The sequence below is a fragment of the Dasypus novemcinctus genome, chromosome 2 (assembly GCF_030445035.2).
Source record: "Dasypus novemcinctus isolate mDasNov1 chromosome 2, mDasNov1.1.hap2, whole genome shotgun sequence".
NCBI lineage: Eukaryota > Metazoa > Chordata > Mammalia > Cingulata > Dasypodidae > Dasypus > Dasypus novemcinctus.
This window is the reverse complement of record NC_080674.1, coordinates 5,137,594-5,158,155: the sequence shown is the minus strand read 5'-3', so window position 1 is coordinate 5,158,155 and position 20,562 is coordinate 5,137,594. Positions and strand designations below refer to the sequence as shown.

General features: G+C 48.5%; 1 protein-coding gene across 4 annotated transcripts in view; it reads left to right on the top strand.

Moving 5' to 3' along the window:
* NSUN2 (NOP2/Sun RNA methyltransferase 2) overlaps positions 1–20,225 on the top strand; it is a 37,760-nt gene extending 17,535 nt beyond the window's left edge. For 2 of the 4 annotated variants that reach the window (XM_058306458.2, XM_058306465.1), the window contains 12 exons: positions 406–480; positions 1,408–1,538; positions 6,531–6,604; positions 7,218–7,348; positions 7,711–7,807; positions 11,751–11,926; positions 12,250–12,342; positions 12,962–13,097; positions 13,879–13,953; positions 15,188–15,326; positions 16,942–16,981; positions 19,246–20,225. In XM_058306458.2, the coding sequence (XP_058162441.1) occupies positions 406–480; positions 1,408–1,538; positions 6,531–6,604; positions 7,218–7,348; positions 7,711–7,807; positions 11,751–11,926; positions 12,250–12,342; positions 12,962–13,097; positions 13,879–13,953; positions 15,188–15,326; positions 16,942–16,981; positions 19,246–19,519 (1,441 nt within the window). In that variant the 3' untranslated portion in view covers positions 19,520–20,225. Of the gene's footprint in view, positions 1–405; positions 481–1,407; positions 1,539–6,530; positions 6,605–7,217; positions 7,349–7,710; positions 7,808–11,750; positions 11,927–12,249; positions 12,343–12,961; positions 13,098–13,878; positions 13,954–15,187; positions 16,587–16,941; positions 16,982–19,245 lie in introns of all 4 variants that reach the window. The other 2 variants (XR_009187833.2, XM_058306473.2) reach the window with 2 other exon arrangements.
* Positions 20,226–20,562: the final 337 nt, after the last annotated feature.

The window sequence follows — 20,562 nt, the reverse complement described above, 5'->3', positions numbered from 1 at the left end:
GCTATGTAAAATAATGGTGAATATAAATTTTTCACTTTCCTGTAATTCTGATTAAAATGTCATAGCTGGTTAGCTGAGTTTTAAAATAGTAGGATCAAAACAGATTTATTCAAGAGTCTGTGTTCCAGTTTTAGAAATTAATTTTGCTACTACTTTTCTTCCCAAATAGAAGCAAATAAATATCAAAGTTTCATTTGAGGCTTCCTTATGATGTGTTATTTCTATATTGAATTGAAAACTGAAGGAAATTTTAAAAATAAGTATTAGGGTGTTCCTAAAAATTTTTATAAAGGTGATTTGTAGTTTGTAAGAATTAATTTTCTAATTGTTATAGTAATAGCTTGAACAGGACAAATCTGTTAACTACCTGTAGAGTTTTAAATTACTAAATATCTTTCTTTCCAGTGGAGATGGCACTATGAGAAAGAACATTGATGTATGGAAAAAGTGGACAACATTAAATAGCCTGCAACTACATGGGTAAATAAAATACAGCTTTATAACTGGCTACACTGTTGACAATTAGGTTAGTGAAGACTTGTTAAATTGCATAATTAAGTATCCAGATCTCTAAAGTGTAACTAAAGTCTCTTTTATAAAAATTTCCTATAACTTTTTGAATGTGTGTTTTTCCATGAAATGATCGTCTTACTAATCTCTCCATTTTTTTATTTCTTTGTGCTGTCATTTTAACATTTTGCGTTAGAAATAATTTTTGTTTGGATTCTTTTTAATGGGGAAAAACCCTCTTTAAACAGAATTTGTAAAGTTCTTAAAAGTATAAAGGAAGAGACAATGTCACAGCTCAAAGATAACTGCTGTGCACATCTGGGGCATTCTAACCTTGTCCTGCTTGTAGGGAATTCTTAAACATCTGTTTCCAACAGTTGTGATTGTACTGTCTTGTCTATGGAACTTTGTATTCTTTTCTTATTTAATATTAAAGATGAAATATTCTTAAATGTGCCACTGTGGATGATCTAAAGTGTTTCATGCTAATAAAGAAAATCTAATTATATAAATAACGACTCTTCCTTTAACTTGCCTAACATGTTGGCAAGCAAAATGTAAAGTGGTTTAATGAAAGAATTCAATAATCCCTATTAAACATAGTAAGCCAGATGAAAAAGCCTCTATACTTGTAAAAATGTGATTTTCCTTTCTATCAAAAATTGGTAATCCTTTGTATATTTCTATATAAGTGTACTGTAATTTCACTTAGGACCTTAAAAAGTTTTATTTTTTTAGTTTAAGGCAGTTTCTTTTATCTAATGTAATGTACCCTGTATTTTATAAGTCTTTGTTATTCAAACTTTTAATATGTTAATTTTAAAATAGAAGCCTCTGTGCCGTTTGTGCTGTCCCTGGTGGTGTCTGGTCTCGTGTGTCTTAGCATCTGACCCTTAGCTTGCAGCTCCGGATCGCAACGCGCGGCGCCGAGCAGCTGGCGGAAGGCGGCCGGATGGTGTACTCTACGTGTTCCCTCAACCCCATTGAGGATGAAGCCGTCATAGCGGCTTTGCTGGAGAAGAGCGAAGGTGAGCCTGCCTGCTGAGTCCTGGGATGCCATTCCACGCTTCCCAGAAGTTCTGTTTGTTGTATAAACACCGGTGGTTTTCCTCCAGACCTTTTCCTGGGCATTGGCTTATATGATTGCCCCGTAATTATAAACCCTACAAGGCAGTAATCCTAGTTGCCAGTCTCTGTTTCTCTAAATTTGAACTGTTGTCATGCTGATTCGTACCAAGTGATGGGACAGATTACTGTAATGTGTTTGAAAACAAGTTTCCATAATGTTTGTTGTTGGTTTGTTTTTTAGGAGGTACCAGGGAATGAACCCAGGACCTCGTACATGGGAAGCAGGCACTCAACCACTTGAGCTACATCTGCTTCCCTCTGTGATGTTTTGATGTAAACTATACTTCCCTCTTCATGTAATGGTGAAAAGTTAACCTTTCCATCGTGCGCTCCTTAAGGCCAGTAATGGGAACTTGAAACGGACTGGCTTCTAGGCTCGGGGGCAGGTTGGGCTGCCCACGGCGGGGCCCTTTGCGGTGGTAGCCCGGTGCCTCGGCGGCTTCCCCTCGTCCTGCTGTCTTTCCAGTTCTGTGCTTGGTGACTGGCGGTGCGAGCCCCCCTTCACAGAAACTTGGATTTAGTAGGTGGTGGTGGTTTTATGTTCCTGTGTGTAATTTTTTGAGTGGTCACGATCTCCACGGTTTTGGTGGTATTTTATTTCAGAAGGTGAGTGAATAAAATTACGTGATGCATTTGGGGCCAGATGTTAGAACTGTTTAACCTGGTAGTAACTAGTTCAGATTTCTGTCAGATAGCTGGAATTTTAGAAAAATCTGAATCCATGTTGCTCAAATAACACAAATGCCTCCTTTATCCCTTGCAGTCTGTTTTCCCATTTCTGAGAAACAAAGAAAATCAACTTGGCATTTATGTAAATTTTCATTCCTGATGGCTGTTCAGTCCTCAAACCCAAGGGGCCAGCCCCAGTGTCTCCAGTAGACTGCGGGACTGCGTGCTTCATACCTGGCCTTTGTCTTCCATCAGAACCTCCTTCCTGGTGGTTTCTCGGGGAGAGGTTCCCTTGCCTGCCTTGCTGGTTCTGGACCCTCTGGTGCTGCTTGCTTTAATGTGGTGGGTTCTTCAAGCCTTTGTTAGTCTCTGATAAGTCTCTGTTGGATCATTGAGTGCTCTAAGTGTTCTGGCTCCTCCTCTTTTTTTGTTTTACGAGGTACCAGGTGTTGAACCTGGGACCTTGTACGCTGGAAGCAGATGGTCAAGCACTAAGCTACACCCACTCCTGTCTCCTTTTGTTTTAAGGTGAGCTTTCTACTCACAGGTTGCTTTAACATTGTTTTCTTAGAATTAGGATGTTAGAGCTAAAAGGGCTCTTAGGATTAATTCCAGCCCTTTGGATATGTGTTTTTTGGGAGTCTTATCACCCTTGAAATGATACAAGAAATTCAATGGATTCTTTTCTTTTGAATGAAAGGATTGCATTGGTTTTTTGCCTGCTAATTGTAATGAACTTTTTTTTCCTCTTGCAAATGAAAGCCTATGGTTTTAAAATAAGGTATCTTTGTTTTATGTATTGAAAGTAAAATGTGGCATTTTCTGGTAGCCTTATATGCCATTTGAGAACTTTGATTGTCTACCGAAATGTATGCGCTGCTCTTTCACTTAATGTCCCAATATGTCTTATTAGTTTTTTCCCCTTGTTGAGAAAAAGTATTGAAAAGAATTAATTTGCAGCATGCTGTTTCACAAGAAGGACTCTTACATACTCTTGTTGCTTCTTGTTGGGCAGACCGGTCTCCAGTTGGTCCTGTGTAAGCAGTGCTCTAACAGCCATCTTTTTGCAGATGGCTTCCCCCCGCGTTGCAGACTCTTAGTGGAGCTTGTCAGAAGTGGCTCTTCCCTGGCAGGGGCATTGCACGTGGACAAGCGTCAGCTGCGGGTTAGCAGAACTTTGGGGAGCCTGCCATTCTCAAGCAGCTGCTAGGGATGCTATTACCACGTTAATACAGATATGACACAAAATATCCCGTTCTAACTGCGTATGTTCGTACAGTTCAGTGGTATAAATGACATTCACAGTGTTTTGTCACACCACAAACATCTGTTACCAAAACTGTCTCATTACCTGTAACAAGCTCTGTACCCAATAAGCATCAACTCCCCAGCCCCCTCCCCCACACCTGGTAACCTGTAAATCTGCTTTCTCTTTGTACTTGCTTATTCTAGCTATTTCGTGTAAGCTGTATCATATAATATATGTCCTTTTGTGTCTGTCCTGTTTCACTCAAAATGATGTCTTCAAGGTTCTCATGTTGTAGCACGCTTCAGAACTTTGTTCCTCTTTACGACCGAATAACATTCCCCAATATGTATGTACCCCGCTTGTTCATCCATCCTCCTGTTGATGGACTCTTGGTTGCTTCCACCTTTTGGCTATTTGAAATACCTGTGAGTGGAATTGCCAGTTCACATGATAATCCTGTGCCCAGTTTTCTGACCAAAGTGTTTCCCCAGCGGCCGGCCTATTCTCATTCCCACCAGCAGGGCAGGGTTCCACTTTCTCTGCATACTCATTGACACTTGCTAGTTTCCTTTTTGTTTTAATAGCCATTCTATTGGGTGTCAAATATATATATTTTTTACTCTTCCCCCTGGAGCTGGCTCCCTCATCTGCTTGCTTGCTGTTTTTGTTCATTGTTTTGTGCTCATTGTCTGCTTGCTCTTGTTCCTTAGGACGCACAGGGAACTCCCATGTGGGAAGCACCCGCGTGGGAGGCGGGTGCTCACCTGCTCGAGCCACATCCACTTCCTGCTCGAGCCACATCCACTTCCTGCTCATTTGTTTTTGCTCTTAGTCTCCCCATTGTTTGTCTTTAGGAAGCATTGGAAACCAAACCCACCCATGTGAGGCAGGTGCCCACCTGCTTGAGCCACATTTCCCTCAGGTGGTTTTGATTTGTACTTGGCTGGTGATATCGAACATCTTTTCACTAGGTCTAGTCATGTCTCCTGCCCATTTTCAGTTGTGTAATTTTTTTTTTTTAAATTTATCCCCCCCCCTGTTGTCTGCTCTCTGTGTCCTTTTGCTGTGTGTTCTTCTGTGACCACTTCTATCCTTATCAGCGGCATGGGAATCTGTGTTTCTTTTTGTTGTGTCATCGTGTTGTGTCAGCTCTCCGTGTGTGCGGCACCATTCCTGGGCAGGCTGCACTTTCTTTTGCGCTAGGCGGCTCTCCTTATGGGGCGCACTCCTTGCGCGTGGGGCTCCCCTGCGCCTGGGCCAGCTCCACACAGGTCAAGAGGCCCTGGGTTTGAACCATGGACCTCCCATGTGGTAGGCAGATACCCTAGCCTTTGCGCCAAGTCTGCTTCCCCTCAGTTGGGTAATTTTTATCTTTTTGTTGTTGGGTTATAGTATTCTTTACACATTGTAAATGCTAAATCATTATCTGTATACATGATTTCCAAATATTTCTCCCATCCTGTAGGTGTCTTCACTTTCTTTATGGTATCTTTTGATGCACAACAAATTTTTAATTTTGATTAAGTCCAATTTTCTTTTGTTATTTGTGCTTTTGGTGCCATAGCTAAGAATCCATGACCTAATGCAACAATGTCCTAGAGATTTTCATCTATGTTTTCTTCTAAGAGTTTATGGGTTTAGCTCTTCCATTTAGGTTGTTGATCCATTTTGAGTTAACATTTGTATAATGTGAGGTAGGGCTCCAAATTAATTACTTTTGTGTGTGGTTTTCCCAGCATCATTTGTTGAAACTATTCTTTCCCTATTAGTGGCCTTGACACCCTCGTTGGAAATCACGTGACCGTAGATGTGTGGGTTTTTGCTAGGAATTTTGACCTGTGGGAGAATGGGCCCTGGTTGAAAATACTTCTAAACTTTGTTGAAGGAAGAGTGGTTGATAACATTAGTCTACAAAACACAGGGTCAGAGTTGGTGGCTTTTAACCCAAATGTTGGCAGTGCGTCAGTCTTGAGACCAGTTAGGCTTATTTTTGAGGCCGCTGGACTGTGTTTGAAGAAACTCTTTTTTCTTTGTCTTTCTGTGTTAATACTCATTCTGAGCTTTGAAGAGTAAGAATGTACAGATCAATGAGTGGGAGTCAATAAGATGCTTTTAGGAAGGTTTCCCACTGTCACCCATCTACCTTGGGGATGTTTTTGCCTTGTTTTGTAATTGTCCCTGTGCTCAAGGCTTTTCCACGGAGCTTGGTTGTTTTCTCCTTGCATGAGGCTGTTGAATATGTGTCTGAGGCAGTAGCTAGCTTAGGAGGTTTCCGGTACTGGTCTCGTCTCCCATCTTTTTGTAATTCTGCCGCTGTAGACATCTAAGGGCAGGCTATGTTTCACAGCTGTAGACCCAGGGTATTCGAAATAGGGCTCGCTGGATTCTAATGGACAATTTTGGAAAAGTTCCTTGGGCCTAAAACTGAATGTTAAAATAGTGCACAGTTCATTTGAAATGTTGCGGTTTGGTTCTCGTGATGTTTGTTAGATGTACAGGTATGCAGTCCAAAGTCATCTAACCGGTGAGTGTCTAAAAGCAAGGAGACACGGACCAGGCGTGCTGGATCCTAGCCTGGTGTTGTGTACAGAGATGCTGGTCTGGGTGGAGTTAGTTTTAGATACACTGTGGGACTCTGTGTATTAGTATAGTTTTTTAGCAGCTTTCTTAACTATAATTGACATACCGTAACAGTCGTTTATTTTAAAGGAATGATTCAGTGACTTTTAGTAAATCTGCGCAGTGTACACCCCTCGCCTTCTCCCATCAGCCCATGAAGACCCTGTAGCTGCATTTACGTGCCCTTCCGCCCCGCCCCGGCCGCCCCTGGCAGCCGCTCCCGGGCTTCCTCGGCTGTGGATTTGACCTCCCTGCACGTTCCTTTGAAGTGGCATCAAACAGGCCAGGGTCTGGCTTCTTTTACTTACCGTACTGCATAATGTATTTTTGGAATTTTTGTTTCTTTGTTCCATAGGTGCTTTGGAGCTTGCTGATGTTTCTTCTGAATTGCCAGGATTGAAGTGGATGCCTGGAATCACACAGTGGAAGGTAGTATTTCTGTGAGGGCTTTAATTCAAAAGATGAGATGCAATTGAACAGACTTAGTAGAGAATTACTGAAGTCGTAAAGCATTCACAGTTGGGAAGCTTGAATAAATGCCCCGTTTGTTCATGTGCTTTAGACTAATGACGGATGGTGTGATCAGATTAATATTTTTCTCTGCAAATGGAAAAGTTTTCCTGCCTTTGTTTTGCATGACTAGAAAACGACCTTTTTTATTCTTGTTCCCATAAGCATAGCTTTGCTTTATTTTTTTATTGGTTCGGATACAAGCTTCAATTCCCATGTGAAGCTATTTACTTTTCACTTTTAAGCCAGAAGTGATCTTAGCCTTGTTTTAAAAAGAGAAGATTCTACATGGAAAATGCTTGTCCTGGGTTAGGGAATAAAAGATGAAAGAATATTTGTTTTTAAGGGATTATATGTAATTTGGGGGATCGCCTATAAAAGTTGTCACATTATTTTTATCTTTGCCAATAGTCTTCTAGCTTGGGGAGAAATGGGACTCGCCCTTGATCACGTTTGAGAGTGTTGCCGGCAGGCCGTGGGTTTTCTTAGATGGCATGGTGCGGTCATCTGGATTGTGCCATCTGGTTTGCAGGTAATGACCAAAGACGGACAGTGGTTTGCCAGTTGGGACAACGTTCCTCATAACAGACATACGCAAATCCGGCCTACCATGTTCCCGCCAAAAGACCCGGCAAAGCTGGAGGCGATGAACCTCGCACGGTGGTACGTCTGGGAATCTGGGGGCTGGGAAGGCCAGGCTTCCTGGGGGCCGAGGTCTGGTTAGGGTGTGCGTGGCACCCCTGGGTGGCTGGGCGGCGCCAGAGGCTGGCCTCAGGGTATCGGAACCCACTGCAAGGAGGACGCGCACCGTGGGCGTTAGCTGGTGGCATTCAGCACCCATCAAAGGTGAGAGTGGTTAGGGCGGAAAGAGCAGTGCTCGGTGTTTCAGTAACTGTTCAGAGATGACGTATCAGCATGGATATCCGCAATCAAACGTGACTGTTCTATCTCAGATAGTCTTCGTAGTATTTGTCTTAATACTGCATTTTGGATCATTTAAAAAGTGAATTTTATTTTTCTTTCAGTCTTAGAATATTACCACATCATCAAAATACTGGCGGGTTCTTTGTGGCAGTATTAGTGAAAAAATTTTCCATGCCATGGAATAAACATCAAGCAAAGGTAAATTTTTTTTCCAAGATAACGGTATTACATTTGAGCTCTTGATAAATATGAAGCAGAAACTCACCGAATTCACGGCAAGAAGCACAAAGGCAAAGAGCAGGTGTTTTGGGGGTTGGAGAAGGACTGAACCTGAATGAGCAGGAATTCACTTGAGTTTTCCAAAACAGGAATTTTCTATAGGGGATAGATAATTGGAAAGGACAGTTGTTTGAGGACTGTTCTCCTTTTAAGTTTTAGGTCCAAATTATTGAATAAAAATAGTGAGACCTGAAGGCAGCTCTGTAGCTCAGAATCAGAAGCCTTGCCAAGCTGACTTCTGTGCCTCATTAACCTTTTGGGTTGGCTCATTTCAGCCAGTTCAAGAGCTTCAGAACTCTGCTAAGCGCAAGCCAGCCTTTCTTCATCTTGTCTCTCAAGAATAATGGAAGTCTTTGTCCAGGCCAATAAAGAAGTAGCTATGGCCTGACCTGCTTGTCATGAAGCAGGGGCTTTAGGAAGGCTCGGTAGCCGCTTGACATGTGTAGTCCTCTTTACCGGCCTTCCATGGCGCCAGCATGTGGCCTGGAGTCAAAGCCTGAGGGTCTGCATTTCTTCACGATGTGTGCTGGGAACTTAAGAAAGCTAATGCTAAGCCTTTGCAGAAACTGAGAGGAAAACAGTTCCTCAGAGAGTTCCAACAGCTAACCCAGCCTCAAAATCATAAAGGACTGACATGGTACGTTCCTGGTGCAGGAAGTGTATGGGTACACCTTGAATCGGCAGATCTCTTGGTGTGCCTTCTGGACTAATAATAAATCCCAGACTCTTTTCAGGATTAGAGCTGTGGGCGTTTAGAGCAGCACTGTCCAGTAGAAACAGAACATGAACCATGTGTGTAGTTTTTAATTTTCTAGTAGCCATGTTAAAAAAGGGTGAGTTAATTTTAATAGTACATTGTATCTATTCTGGTATGTCCAAATGTTATTTCTATGTAATCAGTATAGAAATTAAGACAGATGTGTTTTACATGCTCTCCTTTTTTGTAGTAAGTTTTCAAACACTTGTGTGTTTCTGATCCATCTTATTAGGCCTAGCAGCATTTACGTGTGCAGTCAGTAGCTAGTGGCTCCCATACTGCACAGCACAGCTTTGCAGCAGGTCTCCTATCTGTGTACTTTTGTGTGTGTGTGTGTGTTTGTGTGTGTGTGTGTCAGCTCTCCATGTGGGTGCCTCCATTCTTAGGCAGGCTGAACTTTCTTTCGCGCTGGGCGGCTCTCCTTATGGGGCGCACTCCTTGTACATGGGGCTCCCCTACGTGGGGGACACCCCTGCGTGGCAGGGCACTTCTTGCACGCATCAGCACTGCACGTGGGCCAGCTCCACATGGGTCAAGGAGGCCCGGGGTTTGAACTGAGGACCTCCCATGTGGTAGACAGACGCCCTAACCACTGGGCCAAGTCTGCTTCCCCTATCTGTGTACTTTAGATTATTTCCCCTAAATGCATTTCCTTACTTGCATTTGGGATGTAAGCCATTTGCATTTTTGTCTTATTAGAGCCTATGTAAATGGCTTTTGAACTTTTTCTTTAGTCATCTCTGATGTGCCTTTCTTTTAGAACACGTTGATGCCATTTGCCCATTGGGTTTCAGTCTTCACCATCCTCTGTTCTTGGTCAGTAGTTCCTTGTGCCTTTTGAGCCTCCACCCCGTGGTGCTGTGGGAGGTGACCCGAGGATGCTTGATGGCCTCAGGATGCCGTTGCCCAGTGGAGGCCCAGAAACGCGCAGCTGGGACTGGGGCCAGTGAAGCCCTCCCTGACGGAGTGCTGGTGGTGGCTCAGGGGAACTGTGTCAGCCTGCCACAGGGTACTGGGGCACTGGAACTCTGCGGGCTTCTATCAAGGGTGTTTATTTGGGGTGGAAGCTCACAGCCGCAAGGCCCTGCAGAGTCCAGCTCAAGGTACTATAAGAGCAGGATGGCGGGCGATGTCTGTGAGGGCTCAGCCGTCTTCTTCCTCGTAAGGCTCCGTGGTCCAGCTCCCTCCGATCTCAGCTGTCGCTGGCATAGGGCTCTCTCTCTCTTCCTCAGGGACTCATTTCTTTCCAGGCTCAGCTGCATTGTTCTCTTCACAAGGTCAGCTGTAGACTATCAGGCTCAACTCTCTTCCCCAGCTGCAGGATCCTCTGTGTGTCTTCCCTGTGTGTCTACTTCTGTGTGAGACACTGTTTTATCAGCCCACCAAGGGGGCTGGGACTCAACCCTGCCTGCCCTAAGATCATGGTCCATTCTAAGTCTGTGTTAGTCAGCCAAAGGGGTACTCATGCAAAATACCAGATACCTGTTGGCTTTTGTAAAGGGCATTTATTTGGGCTTGAAGCTTACAGTTACCAGGCCATAAAGTGTAGGTTACATCCTCACCCAAGCCTGTTGCCACATGGAGCAAGACGGCTGCTGACGTCTGCCAGGGCTCAGGCTTCCTCCTCTTACGGCTCCGTGGTCCCAGCTTCTTCCACTATCGGCTGTAGGCTGGGGAAAGTCTCCTCTCTCTCCCAGGGCTTATTCTCCCCACAAGGCCGGCTGCAAACTCTGGGGCGAACGGCTCTTCTCCTGGGGCCTCTGCCTTGTCTAATGTAACCTTCTCTCCTTCCTCGTGTATCTGCTTCTCTATGTATTTACTTTCTGGGCCTCCAGCATTAAAACTCTCAAGTCCTCTGCTGTGTGGTTTTCTACTGACGTCGCCCAATCAAAGCTGTAATCGTTATTTAATCGAGTAAAAGTGAAACCTCTGAATTTAATGTAATAAAAAATGCCCAGAGGAACAGACCAGTTTATAAACACATCCAATATCTATTTTTGGGATTCAGAAATAATACCAAACTGCTACAAAGCCCTAATCTTTACATAATTTAATCAAAGGCATCTCAGCCGAATCTAACACAATCAAAGGGTATCCCGCCCAGAGAAACAGACCAGTTTACAAACATAGTATTTCTTTTTGGAATTCATAAATAATTACAAACTGCCACAGAAACAAAACTCAATCATTCAGCTCTAGAAAAGCAGCCTGGGGAACAGGGCGTTGAGATGGGCTCTGCGCAGCCAAGGTAGGTTAGAAAGGATGCGTATCTTCACCAGCCTGCCCAGAACTCACTCTTATTTGTTCTTTCGGTTTTGTTGCTTTTACATTTAAATAAATGCCTTCCTTGGGGAAGCGCTTCCAGTAGAATCTCAGGCTGCATTAGGCTCCATTCCCCCAATGAATAGCTTCCCAGTGCTGAAGTATCCTAATTTATAAACGTATTTCAAAGGGTTTACTAATTTGATCAACCTTTGTGATGTTAGGATGTGTATTTTGAAAAATTTTTAAAAAGAAATGAAACATTTTACTCATTCTCAAAGTCAAGTTTAAATCCCATGCTGCTCCCTTTTCAGAGGTTCCTTCATTCCACACCCAGTCCTGATTTGGTCCCTGCAGTGGTACCAGTGGAAATGTTACTCTCTTTCTCCTAATGATGGCTTAGAGAAGCTCCCATTATCAGCTCTTACCTTACAGCCACTTCTGTATGTATGGGTGTTTTCCCGCGAACTAATTTTTAAGGATAGTGTTTGCCTCATTCTTTATATCCTTAGTGTGCCTTACAATAGAGATGCCTGGTAAGTGGTTTTAAGTGACATGCAACTGGTATGGAAGGCCTTGCCCGTGAAACTGGCTACACGTGCTCTAAATGGGATGAAAGTAGAATCTGCTTTTATCCTGAAGAAACAACACCCTTGGGTTCTGTTTACTGTCAGTGATTTAAAGTGACAGTTTCTTTTTTAATTCCGTTACCTGTCTTTTCTATACAGTGCTATAGAGAAATGTCACATGGTTGATCTTTGTGAACTAGGTGTTGATAATTTTCTTGTAGCAGGGCAGAATGGCTTACTCTTTTAATGTGAGTGAACTTATTCTCTGTTACAGCCACAGAACACATGTGTAGAGATGAGAGAAAGTGTGAAACCAAGCCTTGTAGATCCCACAGAAGGGAGAGCTGTTGCTCCCTCCGCGCTGGAAAGTAAACCAGTCACTGAAATTGGTGACACAGAAATAATGGAGAATTTAGAGAATGACGGAAACAAGAGGGACGGCGTATGCGGGTAAGGAGCAGGCTTCTGTCCTGACCGTGCTTGTCTCTGCCCTTCACAGCCCGCTTAGGCCGCCTGTGCGTGTCCTTCTCTTTGCATGGGTGAGTTTGAAGACAGCCGCCCTGGGCAGTGCAGCTCTTGGTTCAGTGTTAGCCTGTGTGCACAAAGGCTGAAAGACTTTAACGTCTGCTTTCCAGAGGGTACCTGTGTATATTCCCAACTCTTGCATGGAACTGGGGGTGAGGATTGAGTGGGAAAGGAAACGGGGGCTTTTGATACTGAACGTTATTACCCATATTACAGATTGATTTATCTCTTCATAATTCTCTCTCTAGTCCTCCTCCATCAAAGAAAATGAAATTATTTGGATTTAAAGAAGATCCATTTGTGTTTATTCCTGATGACGACCCGTTATTCCCGCCTATCCAGTATGGACTAATTCCACCTTCTAAACTCTTCATTTAAAGTGGCTTAATGTAGACTATTAAGTATGCACAGTGGGCGATATTTAGCCTTGTATAGCGTGTCTAGACCATGGAGAGATTAAAAATATCCTGAACAGAAATGACACAACTGCGTTTAGAGCTTGGTGGTCAGGGCTGCCTGCTCCCGTTCCTGTTGAGGAAGTGAAGAGTGGTGGGACAAGGAGAAGAGGGGGCCCTAATTAGAATTCCATAGGCAGCTGGGGGAGGAGCGGGGCCTAGGGAGGCAGGCTCAGGGACCTCTTGCCCTCTGTGTCGGGCTCCTTGCTCTTGCCCTGTTCCTTGACCACCGGCCCTTAGGATAAGTTTGTCGTGCAGGTGACTGGTCGAGTGGGTAGTGTAGGGGGAGAGATGTGCTCGTTGACCCTCTCTGATCTTGGTGCACCCCGAATCAGGATTGCTTGGTGGGTCCAGGCGATGGAAGACCAAGCTAAGATGGGTGTCCAGGGCACAGCCCGAGTGTCCGTAAACCACACTGCAGGCGCAGAAGATGAATTCCGTCGATGTTTAGAGAGTTGGCCAGGGTTGAATGGAGCCTGAATGAGCAGCGGTGATTTGTTTACAGGAAATTTTATGCTTTGGACCCTTCATTCCCAAAGATGAATTTGTTAACGCGGACGACGGAAGGGAAGAAGAGGCACCTCTACATGGTCTCCAAGGAGCTGCGGAACGTGCTGCTCAACAACAGCGAGAGGATGAAGGTGGGGCCGCGCAGCCTCGGGGCGCGCATGGGCTCGGCGGGCGCGCGCCTCCCTCAGCTCAGGCTGATTCGGGAGGCGCAGACCCGGCTCTCCCCGTGTGCACGACTGCCTGAGCATGCCTCGTGGCTGCTGTCTCCGGGGCTGAGCTGGGGTCTGTCTTCCCTTCGGCGAGGTCCCCCCAGCGGGGCGAGTGTGACAAGGCCAGTCCGCAGGCTCGTCTGCAGGAGGGAACCCGCAGGGTGTCGGGCTGGGGCTGCGCCTGGGGGTCCCCTTGTCCCCTGTCCTGTTTTTCTCACATGCTTTCGCTCTCAGGCCCCTTTTTTCGGTTTGCTTTACCAGCTTCCCAGTGCGTTGGCCCGGGGGCTTCCTGTGTAATGCAGCCGCTTCCACGAGCGCCTGGGGCGCCACAGTCCTCAGGCCTATTAGGGGTCCACAGGCCGACGTTACCACTTTGGTAAAGAACTAGGGCATCATTTGCCTTTTTGACTCGCCTCGAGTGTCCCCTGGGGTTTTCCAGGGCCTCCGTGACGTGTGATGTCCCTGCTCTTGGCAGCCAGTGGAATGTGCTGGAAGAGCCTCCGTTTGACTCTTATCAGCCCACAAGCCCCAGCTGTCTGGGAGGGCCTGTCGTTCCTGAGCGCCCCCGCTTCCACCAGACTCCTTCCAGAGGTTTCCATGCCTCCCCCACCCCTGCAGCAGCTGTAAACAGGGTACAAGCGTTATTTTAATTGACCACCCAGCTTTTATCTGTGTGTGTTTCATCTAGTTTTTTCTCTTTCAGGTTATTAACACAGGGATTAAAGTCTGGTGTCGAAATAACAGCAGTGAAGACTGTGCTTTCCGTTTGACACAGGAGGTAATTTTGGAAATGGGCTTAGATGGCACTGGCCACAAATGAACATCACGACATGAAAAGCAAATAATTTGGAAATTCAGGCGTTATTTTTCTTCTGCTTTGCTGTTGTGTGTATTTGTATTTTTCATTTTTATGTAATTGAAACTTTCGGTTTCAATAGTGCAGAGAACGTTCACAGCCTTTACGCAGATGGGCCAGTAGTTTGCCTTTGCCCCCTGGCTCACGTTTGTCCTCTCTGGGAGGAAATCGCAGGGCTCCTGCCCCTTAGGTCCTGCTGGGGGTTTTGCAGTTATCAAGATGAGAAGCTTTGACCTTGATACAATTCTGTTAACTAATAAATAGTCCACGTTCCCGATCTCATCAGGTACCCGGATAATGCCCTTTTTAGCACGTGTGTCCATTTAGTCTCCTATCTGGAACAGGCACTCAGCCCGTCTTTTCTTATTTTGGTTATTTTTGGAAAGCGCTGGACAGTTCTTTGTAGATGAGGTGCCTCCTGAGCAGGTGCCCGGGGATGGTGGGGGCGTCCCCTCTGCGTCCTCTCGGGAGGCGGAATGGGCTCTTTTGTCCCCGGGTAACGGTCCTGTCCGTGACTTGGGTGGGTTGGCGTCTGCCGGGTTCTCCCTCTCCAGGGGCGCTGCTCTGGGTGCTTAGTGCACTTGGCCCGTGTCAGGCCTGTTCCTCCTTGCCTGCTCCCTGTAGCCTCTGAATCCATCTCACCGTGCTGGGTGCCAAGTGATGCTGCTTCTATCTCTTCAGAAAAGGCTTTTCCCTATATTCCCTGGCTTTCTACTACAAAGAACTTAGTCTCTCTCCCACCCCCGTGTTCCAGTGTGGACTTGTGGGTTCCCCTGATCTGTGGATTATAGCCCATCGCAGTCGTTCTCTGTACCCTCCTGGCATGCCTCCGGCCGCCTCTGGGTGCTGCCTTCCCTTTCGTTACCTCCTGCAGGTTCCCTGCCCCAGGCCTGGCCAGCCGTTTCTCTAAGGAGCTCTGGCTCCTGTCAGTGGAGGAGGCTACTTGGAAACCACTTGTACTCGTCACGGGGAGGCCCGTGCTGCTGGAGCTCTCGGGCTGGGGTGGGTCTCCTGCTTTGGCGGGGAGCTGCCGATCTGCCCGGGTGCCCGTGGTGCAAAGCTCGCGGCATCTGTGGGCGCCCGTGTCATGTTAGGTCCTGGTGGTGGTCATTGTCTTAACGGGTGGCATCGTGGCGCTCTTTTCTTTTCCCCACAGGGTATCTATACGTTGTATCCATTTATTAATTCAAGAATCATTACTGTATCGATGGAAGATGTTAAAATACTGTTAACCCAGGAAAATCCGTTTTTAAGAAAGCTTAGCAGCGAGGCATACAGTCAAGCCAAGGACTTGGGTAAGACGTAACTCACAGAGACACCAAGGAGGTGGGCGTTTGTGCCTCAGGGCAGCTTCCTCAGTCATAGGTTTTAGTCCATTTTGCTTCATGTTACTGACCGTATCAGTTCATTGAGGACTTGGTAGAAACATGACTGATTTAGTGCCTGAATATGTTAAGGCTCCAAAGTCAATTTTGGGGGTGCTGCAGCTCCCCAGGGCTTGGCCGGAGCCCCTGGAGGCGCCCAGCAGCCCACACTTGAGGCCCCGCGAGCGCCAGCGGCCTGGAGCGCCCCCAGCGGGCAGCGGGGCGGGGTACCTGGCGGGGGTCTGGCGGTGCGAGGTCCTCGGCCGTCTCCCTCTGAGCTCAGCCGCTGAGGCAGGGCCCGCGGGGAGCCCAGCCGCTGGGTGTCTGGTATTGGTTCGTCTGTGGGAGGAGGTCCACGGGGCCACCTAAGCCTCTGCTTCATTTGGCATTTAATCAACCCCATTAAAGCAGAATAATAAAACCTCGCCACATTGCCTGCAGTTGTGCCAGCCAGCCCCAAGGGATTGACGATGGCTCACTACTGATGTTGTGTTTCATAAACTTGCATTTAAAATCATTCTAGTGACTTTTCCCCCTAGGAATGAAAACGAATCCCACCAAGCTTTTCTCTTTTTTGTTGTTCTGTTTCATTTTTGGTTTTCTGTAACCTCTTGGTCAGTGGTTCTGGCTCAGTGTGATGACGGCCCCACAGTTCAGCCGTCCAGCCTGCTGTTTCAGTCTCCTGGGCCGTTCAGGCAGCACATGCAGTGGGCTGGCGTCAGCAGCGGCATTGAGGGACTCGTGGTTGTGAGACTAGAAGCCCACGGCCGCACCATCGAGGCCTCGCGGACGCGCTGCTTTTGCCTGGCCTCCCGGGGCTGGCGACCCGAGGCCCCGCCTCCTCGGCCTCCTGGCACGACACGGGGCCTCGCCTGCCCCCCTTCTCTGCCGGCTCTGCTGATGGTAGCTGCTGGCTGCTCGCTCCGAGGCTTTTTCCTCTGTGGGAATTTCGTCCCACTTCCAGGCCTCCAATCCGGAAGGAGCGGGGCCACCCCTCATGAGAGGCCTCACCAGCAGGTCCTCCTGACAGGGGCTCCCCCCAGGGACGGGTCGTGTTCAAGAACAGGCTTTTCTGGGCGTCGCAGCCGCAGACCCCCATGCTAACGCGTCAGAGCAGAGGCCCGCGGGAGTGTAGGCCACGCCGCGGGAGCGCCGCCCCGGGCCTGGCAAAAAGTGAGATTGTTTTAATGGGTAAGGAGACCGTTCGTACTTGCTTTTAATTCCACCTTTAGGTGATTACAGTATAATTCTTGACAATTTTTATGTTTTCTTCCTGCTCTTTTGGGGTACTGGAGCTCCTGCTCAGTCTTGAGTTTTGAGAAGTAACTAGGAGTTGATCCCCGGGGTCGTTTGTGGTAATGACCCCGTGCCGTGGCCGTTGCTCGCTGCCGGCTCAGGCCCTCAGGAGGCCCCTTTTCCCATCCAGGTTGGGGCTGGGGGCTGGGAGTGGCTTGTGGTTTTCTTGCCTCAGAGTGCCCAGCCCGTTCCTGGGCACGTAAGCACACTCAGGGCGAGCGTGGCCAACGCACGTCTGTTTCTCTTTCAGTGAAGGGCAGCATCATCCTGAAGTATGAGCCAGACCCCAGGTAAGGGTGCGCTGTCTCGGGGCGGGGTGTGGCGGCTTTTGCGCTCAGGCTGTGCTGGGTGGCAGGTGGTGGGGAGCAGTGCCGGTGGGGAGCTGTGCCGGTGGGGAGCTGTGCCGGTGGGGCTCTGGTCTAGAAGCCTGGGGAGGGCACCCCAGCTCCGTGCTGGGAGAGGTCAGGAGCGAAACCACCGCTCTGTTTATCTGTTTAGCAGTTCTATGAACTGCTGTTCTTGCGTATTGCCATTACGCTTTTTATGGGACCTTCAGCTCAGCCCGCGTGTGCTTATTTTTCCTTAGAGAATGAAATGTATTTACTTAATTTGTATGCTTTAGAAAGCTATACTAAACTTTGGCCAGTACGGAATAAATGTAGAGGCTGAATAGCTGGAAGAGGCCGAGAACCCCCTTCGCTTGTAGCGTTGATCCCGCTGGCGTGTGCGGATGACATTTCACGTCGAACGTGGCGGGTGCTGGCGGTGGGCTCCCCCTCGCCGGGTGTGCAGTGAGCGAGGCGCGTTCCTGCCCCGCGCTGGCCGCTGGCCTAGCGGCACTGTGCTGGGTGCTTGCGGTTGTCCACGCCGGGCTCCTCTGGGGCGTGGGCCCCGGTGTAGCCTGTGCTGGCTGGCTGAGGAAGCTAGACGGGAGGTCAGTGCTGGCCCAAGGCTGCTGACAGGCAGGGCCAGGTTTGAACCCGGAGGGCCGGTTCCACATGGCGCAGCCTGGCTTTGTGGAATGAAGCACAGCTGCTGGTGGGCAGACACTGGGCAGGGTGAAGGACTGGACGCCCGGGGGCCCGGGGCCCTGGGGGGTGAGAGACAGCGCCTTCAGGCAGGCTGCTTGGGGTGTGTGCATCTGGTCTCTTCTAAGACGTGTTCTCTAGGACACCAGTGACGGGGCCTCTCTAGGGCAGGGGCTCTTTTCCTCTTTTGTTCCACGGACCCCTTTGCCAGTCGGGTGAAGCCCCTTACCAAGTCCACACTATGCCGTGCGTTACTTAATAAACCTATCACACCTGGGCCAACACGTCCACAAGATGGTTTTTTGAAGTTCGGGTCAAGCTCGTGGCCTCCTTGTTCAGAGCCCCTGAGCCAGGGTGATGGTTGAGAGGTTTCCAGTGGGGCGCTGCCAGGGCTCGGGCGTGGATCTACCGGGAAGGCCAGCATGCAGCAGTGCTGCCAGTGCGGGACCCGCGAGGTGTGGCTTGACACAGAACCAGAGCAGAGCTTAGCAACGCTGGCACCGTGTGGTTCCCACAGTAAACTTGGGGATATTTTACCAGGCGGGTTCACTTTCCCATCTGTAGAAACGACTTTCTACTCGTTAATGAGTACAGGTGAAAAGACAGCTTCAGGGGTTGTTAGGCTTCGTTTTTTAAGAAGGTGAAGGCTCAGGGGTTCTCTTTCTTTCCTTCTCCTCCCTTTCACCGGCTGCTTGCCACGCGGGGCCCTGGGAGGAGGCAGGAACTGGTGGGTGCCGACTCGTTGCCGGCGGTGCTGCTTCCCCCACCCGGCCCAGACCTCTTGTCAGTGGTCTGTGTTTAGCGACCTAATTGAAATCTCTGTGTCCCCCCCCCAGCCCATTGTCCACCTGACCCCGAGCAGGTTTGGGACCTCTGTTTAATTAAGCAGGGCCTTCAGCCCAGAAAGCAGGGCCAGAGCCACATTTGAAAGACACGAAACGGTGGTTTGCCCTGTCCTTGGTTGGGGCAGTGGCAGCCAGCAGCCTGGGGCTGGCCGGGAACGGGAGGGTCCAGTAGGTCGTGAGACCTGGACAGAGCTGAGCACAGCGAGCCAGGAGCTCGTGGCCTGTGGGTAACTGAAGAGGAGTGTGGCCTCTAGAGGCCAGTTTACATGCAGGACAGAAAGAACAGGCAGTGCTGGTGCTGTGGGCACAGCCATTCAACCTTTGAGGAATCTCAGTTTTCTGTCAAGATGTGAGATGTGAGCCAGAGGAGCAAACAAAGTGGCATTTAACGGAAATCCTGTTGGTCAGTAGCACCAAGTGTGACAGGAGACGTGACACTGAAAGTGCTTGTGAAATCTGCAGATCCGGGGCTTATTCCATTGTGTCTTGAGCTTTTAGAGGGAAAATCTGGATCATCTTAGAGTGTTTGTATTATTAAAAAATAAGATGTTGAAAGAAGCTGATTTGCTCTCAACAGCCTGCCCTAGGGTTGTACTAAAATAGTCCTTTGATGGTGTTTGTAAGCCGCGCTGAGCTCTCCGATGGAGACGGACACACTTAGCAGGCTCCTCTGCCTTGCAGGGACCCAGGCGGCCTTGGCTGCCCCGTCGTGCTCTGCGGATGGCGTGGGAAGACCTCCATCCGTGCCTTCGTGCCCAAGAACGAGCGGCTTCACTATCTCAGGATGATGGGGCTGGAGGTGCTGGGCGAGAAGAGGACAGAGGGGACTGCGCCGGCGGATGAGCTAGCAGCCAGCCCCGAGCCGGCAGCCAGCCCTGAGCAGCCCGAGGGCGAGGCGAGTGCAGCACGGACAGAGGGGGCGGGCAGCCCGGGCGGGCCCCCCGGCGACGCCTGAGCCCTGAGCACGAGAGAGATCGGGGCGCGCGGCCCCTTCTGGCTTCCGCCCGGGCGGCCCCACAGCCCAGGGCCTCTGGGGGCCTGGATGGAGATGTGCGTACGATGAAGAGCTGCTGGGATGGCAGGAGCGGTCTATGGGTGGACTCAGACTGCTTTTTTATGGAGCTTATGGAATTCAGCTATTTTTTTAGCTTCTTAAGACTTGCTTCTTTTACCTTGTTTGGCAAAGCTGGGTCTAGCGTGTCTGCTACTGCTAATCGGCTTTCACTGGCCAAGTCCTCCTCCTATCAAGAAATAAAATGAAATTGTCCTCACGGAAATTACAGGTCCCCCTCTCTTATGCCTGTATTGGTCTTAGGGTCCAGTTATTTTTAAAAATGATTATTTATAGAAAAAGCCTCTATCTCCAGATGGACTCTTGGAACTGTTCTCCAGGCTTTATCCTTTGGGTGGCATCGCACAACAGCCTTGCGTCAAGGATATGCCGGCGGTTTGTCATCTGAGGTCCCAGGACTTCAGGACTGCTGTGTCTTTTGTAATAAAGGCTAAAAAACCTCCTCCAGGTGATGCCTGTGTCATGAATTCTGATGCCGATTATGAGGTTTTTAGGTGCTCTTCTACAGTGATGTGCTTTGCAGTTTTTAATTTTTAAGATGGGGTTTGGGATCCTTGGATAGTTCAATAAAGAATAATGTGTATATGCACTTGACTCTGTTCTCCCTCTTCTGAGGCAGAAAAAACAAACCGTTTTGGTAACAACATGCTGGAATAAAAAGGCTTCTTGCCTTAGCAAGTAAAATTTGAATGTGAAAAGGCTGCCATTCAATAGTAAAGTCCCGTGAAAGTACTGGAAGGGCTGTCCTGTGATTTGCTCGGCTGTCCTCCAGAGGGCAATGTTGAGACTGGAAGCTGGGCGGGACAGGTGGGCCCGGCAGCTCCCCACCTGCCCTGAGGCGAGGGGGCTGGCCCTGCCGTCCTGCCTCTGGTCTAGGAGACGTCAGCTGCAGTCAGCCGACGCGGGCTCGGCCTGGGGCCCCTGGC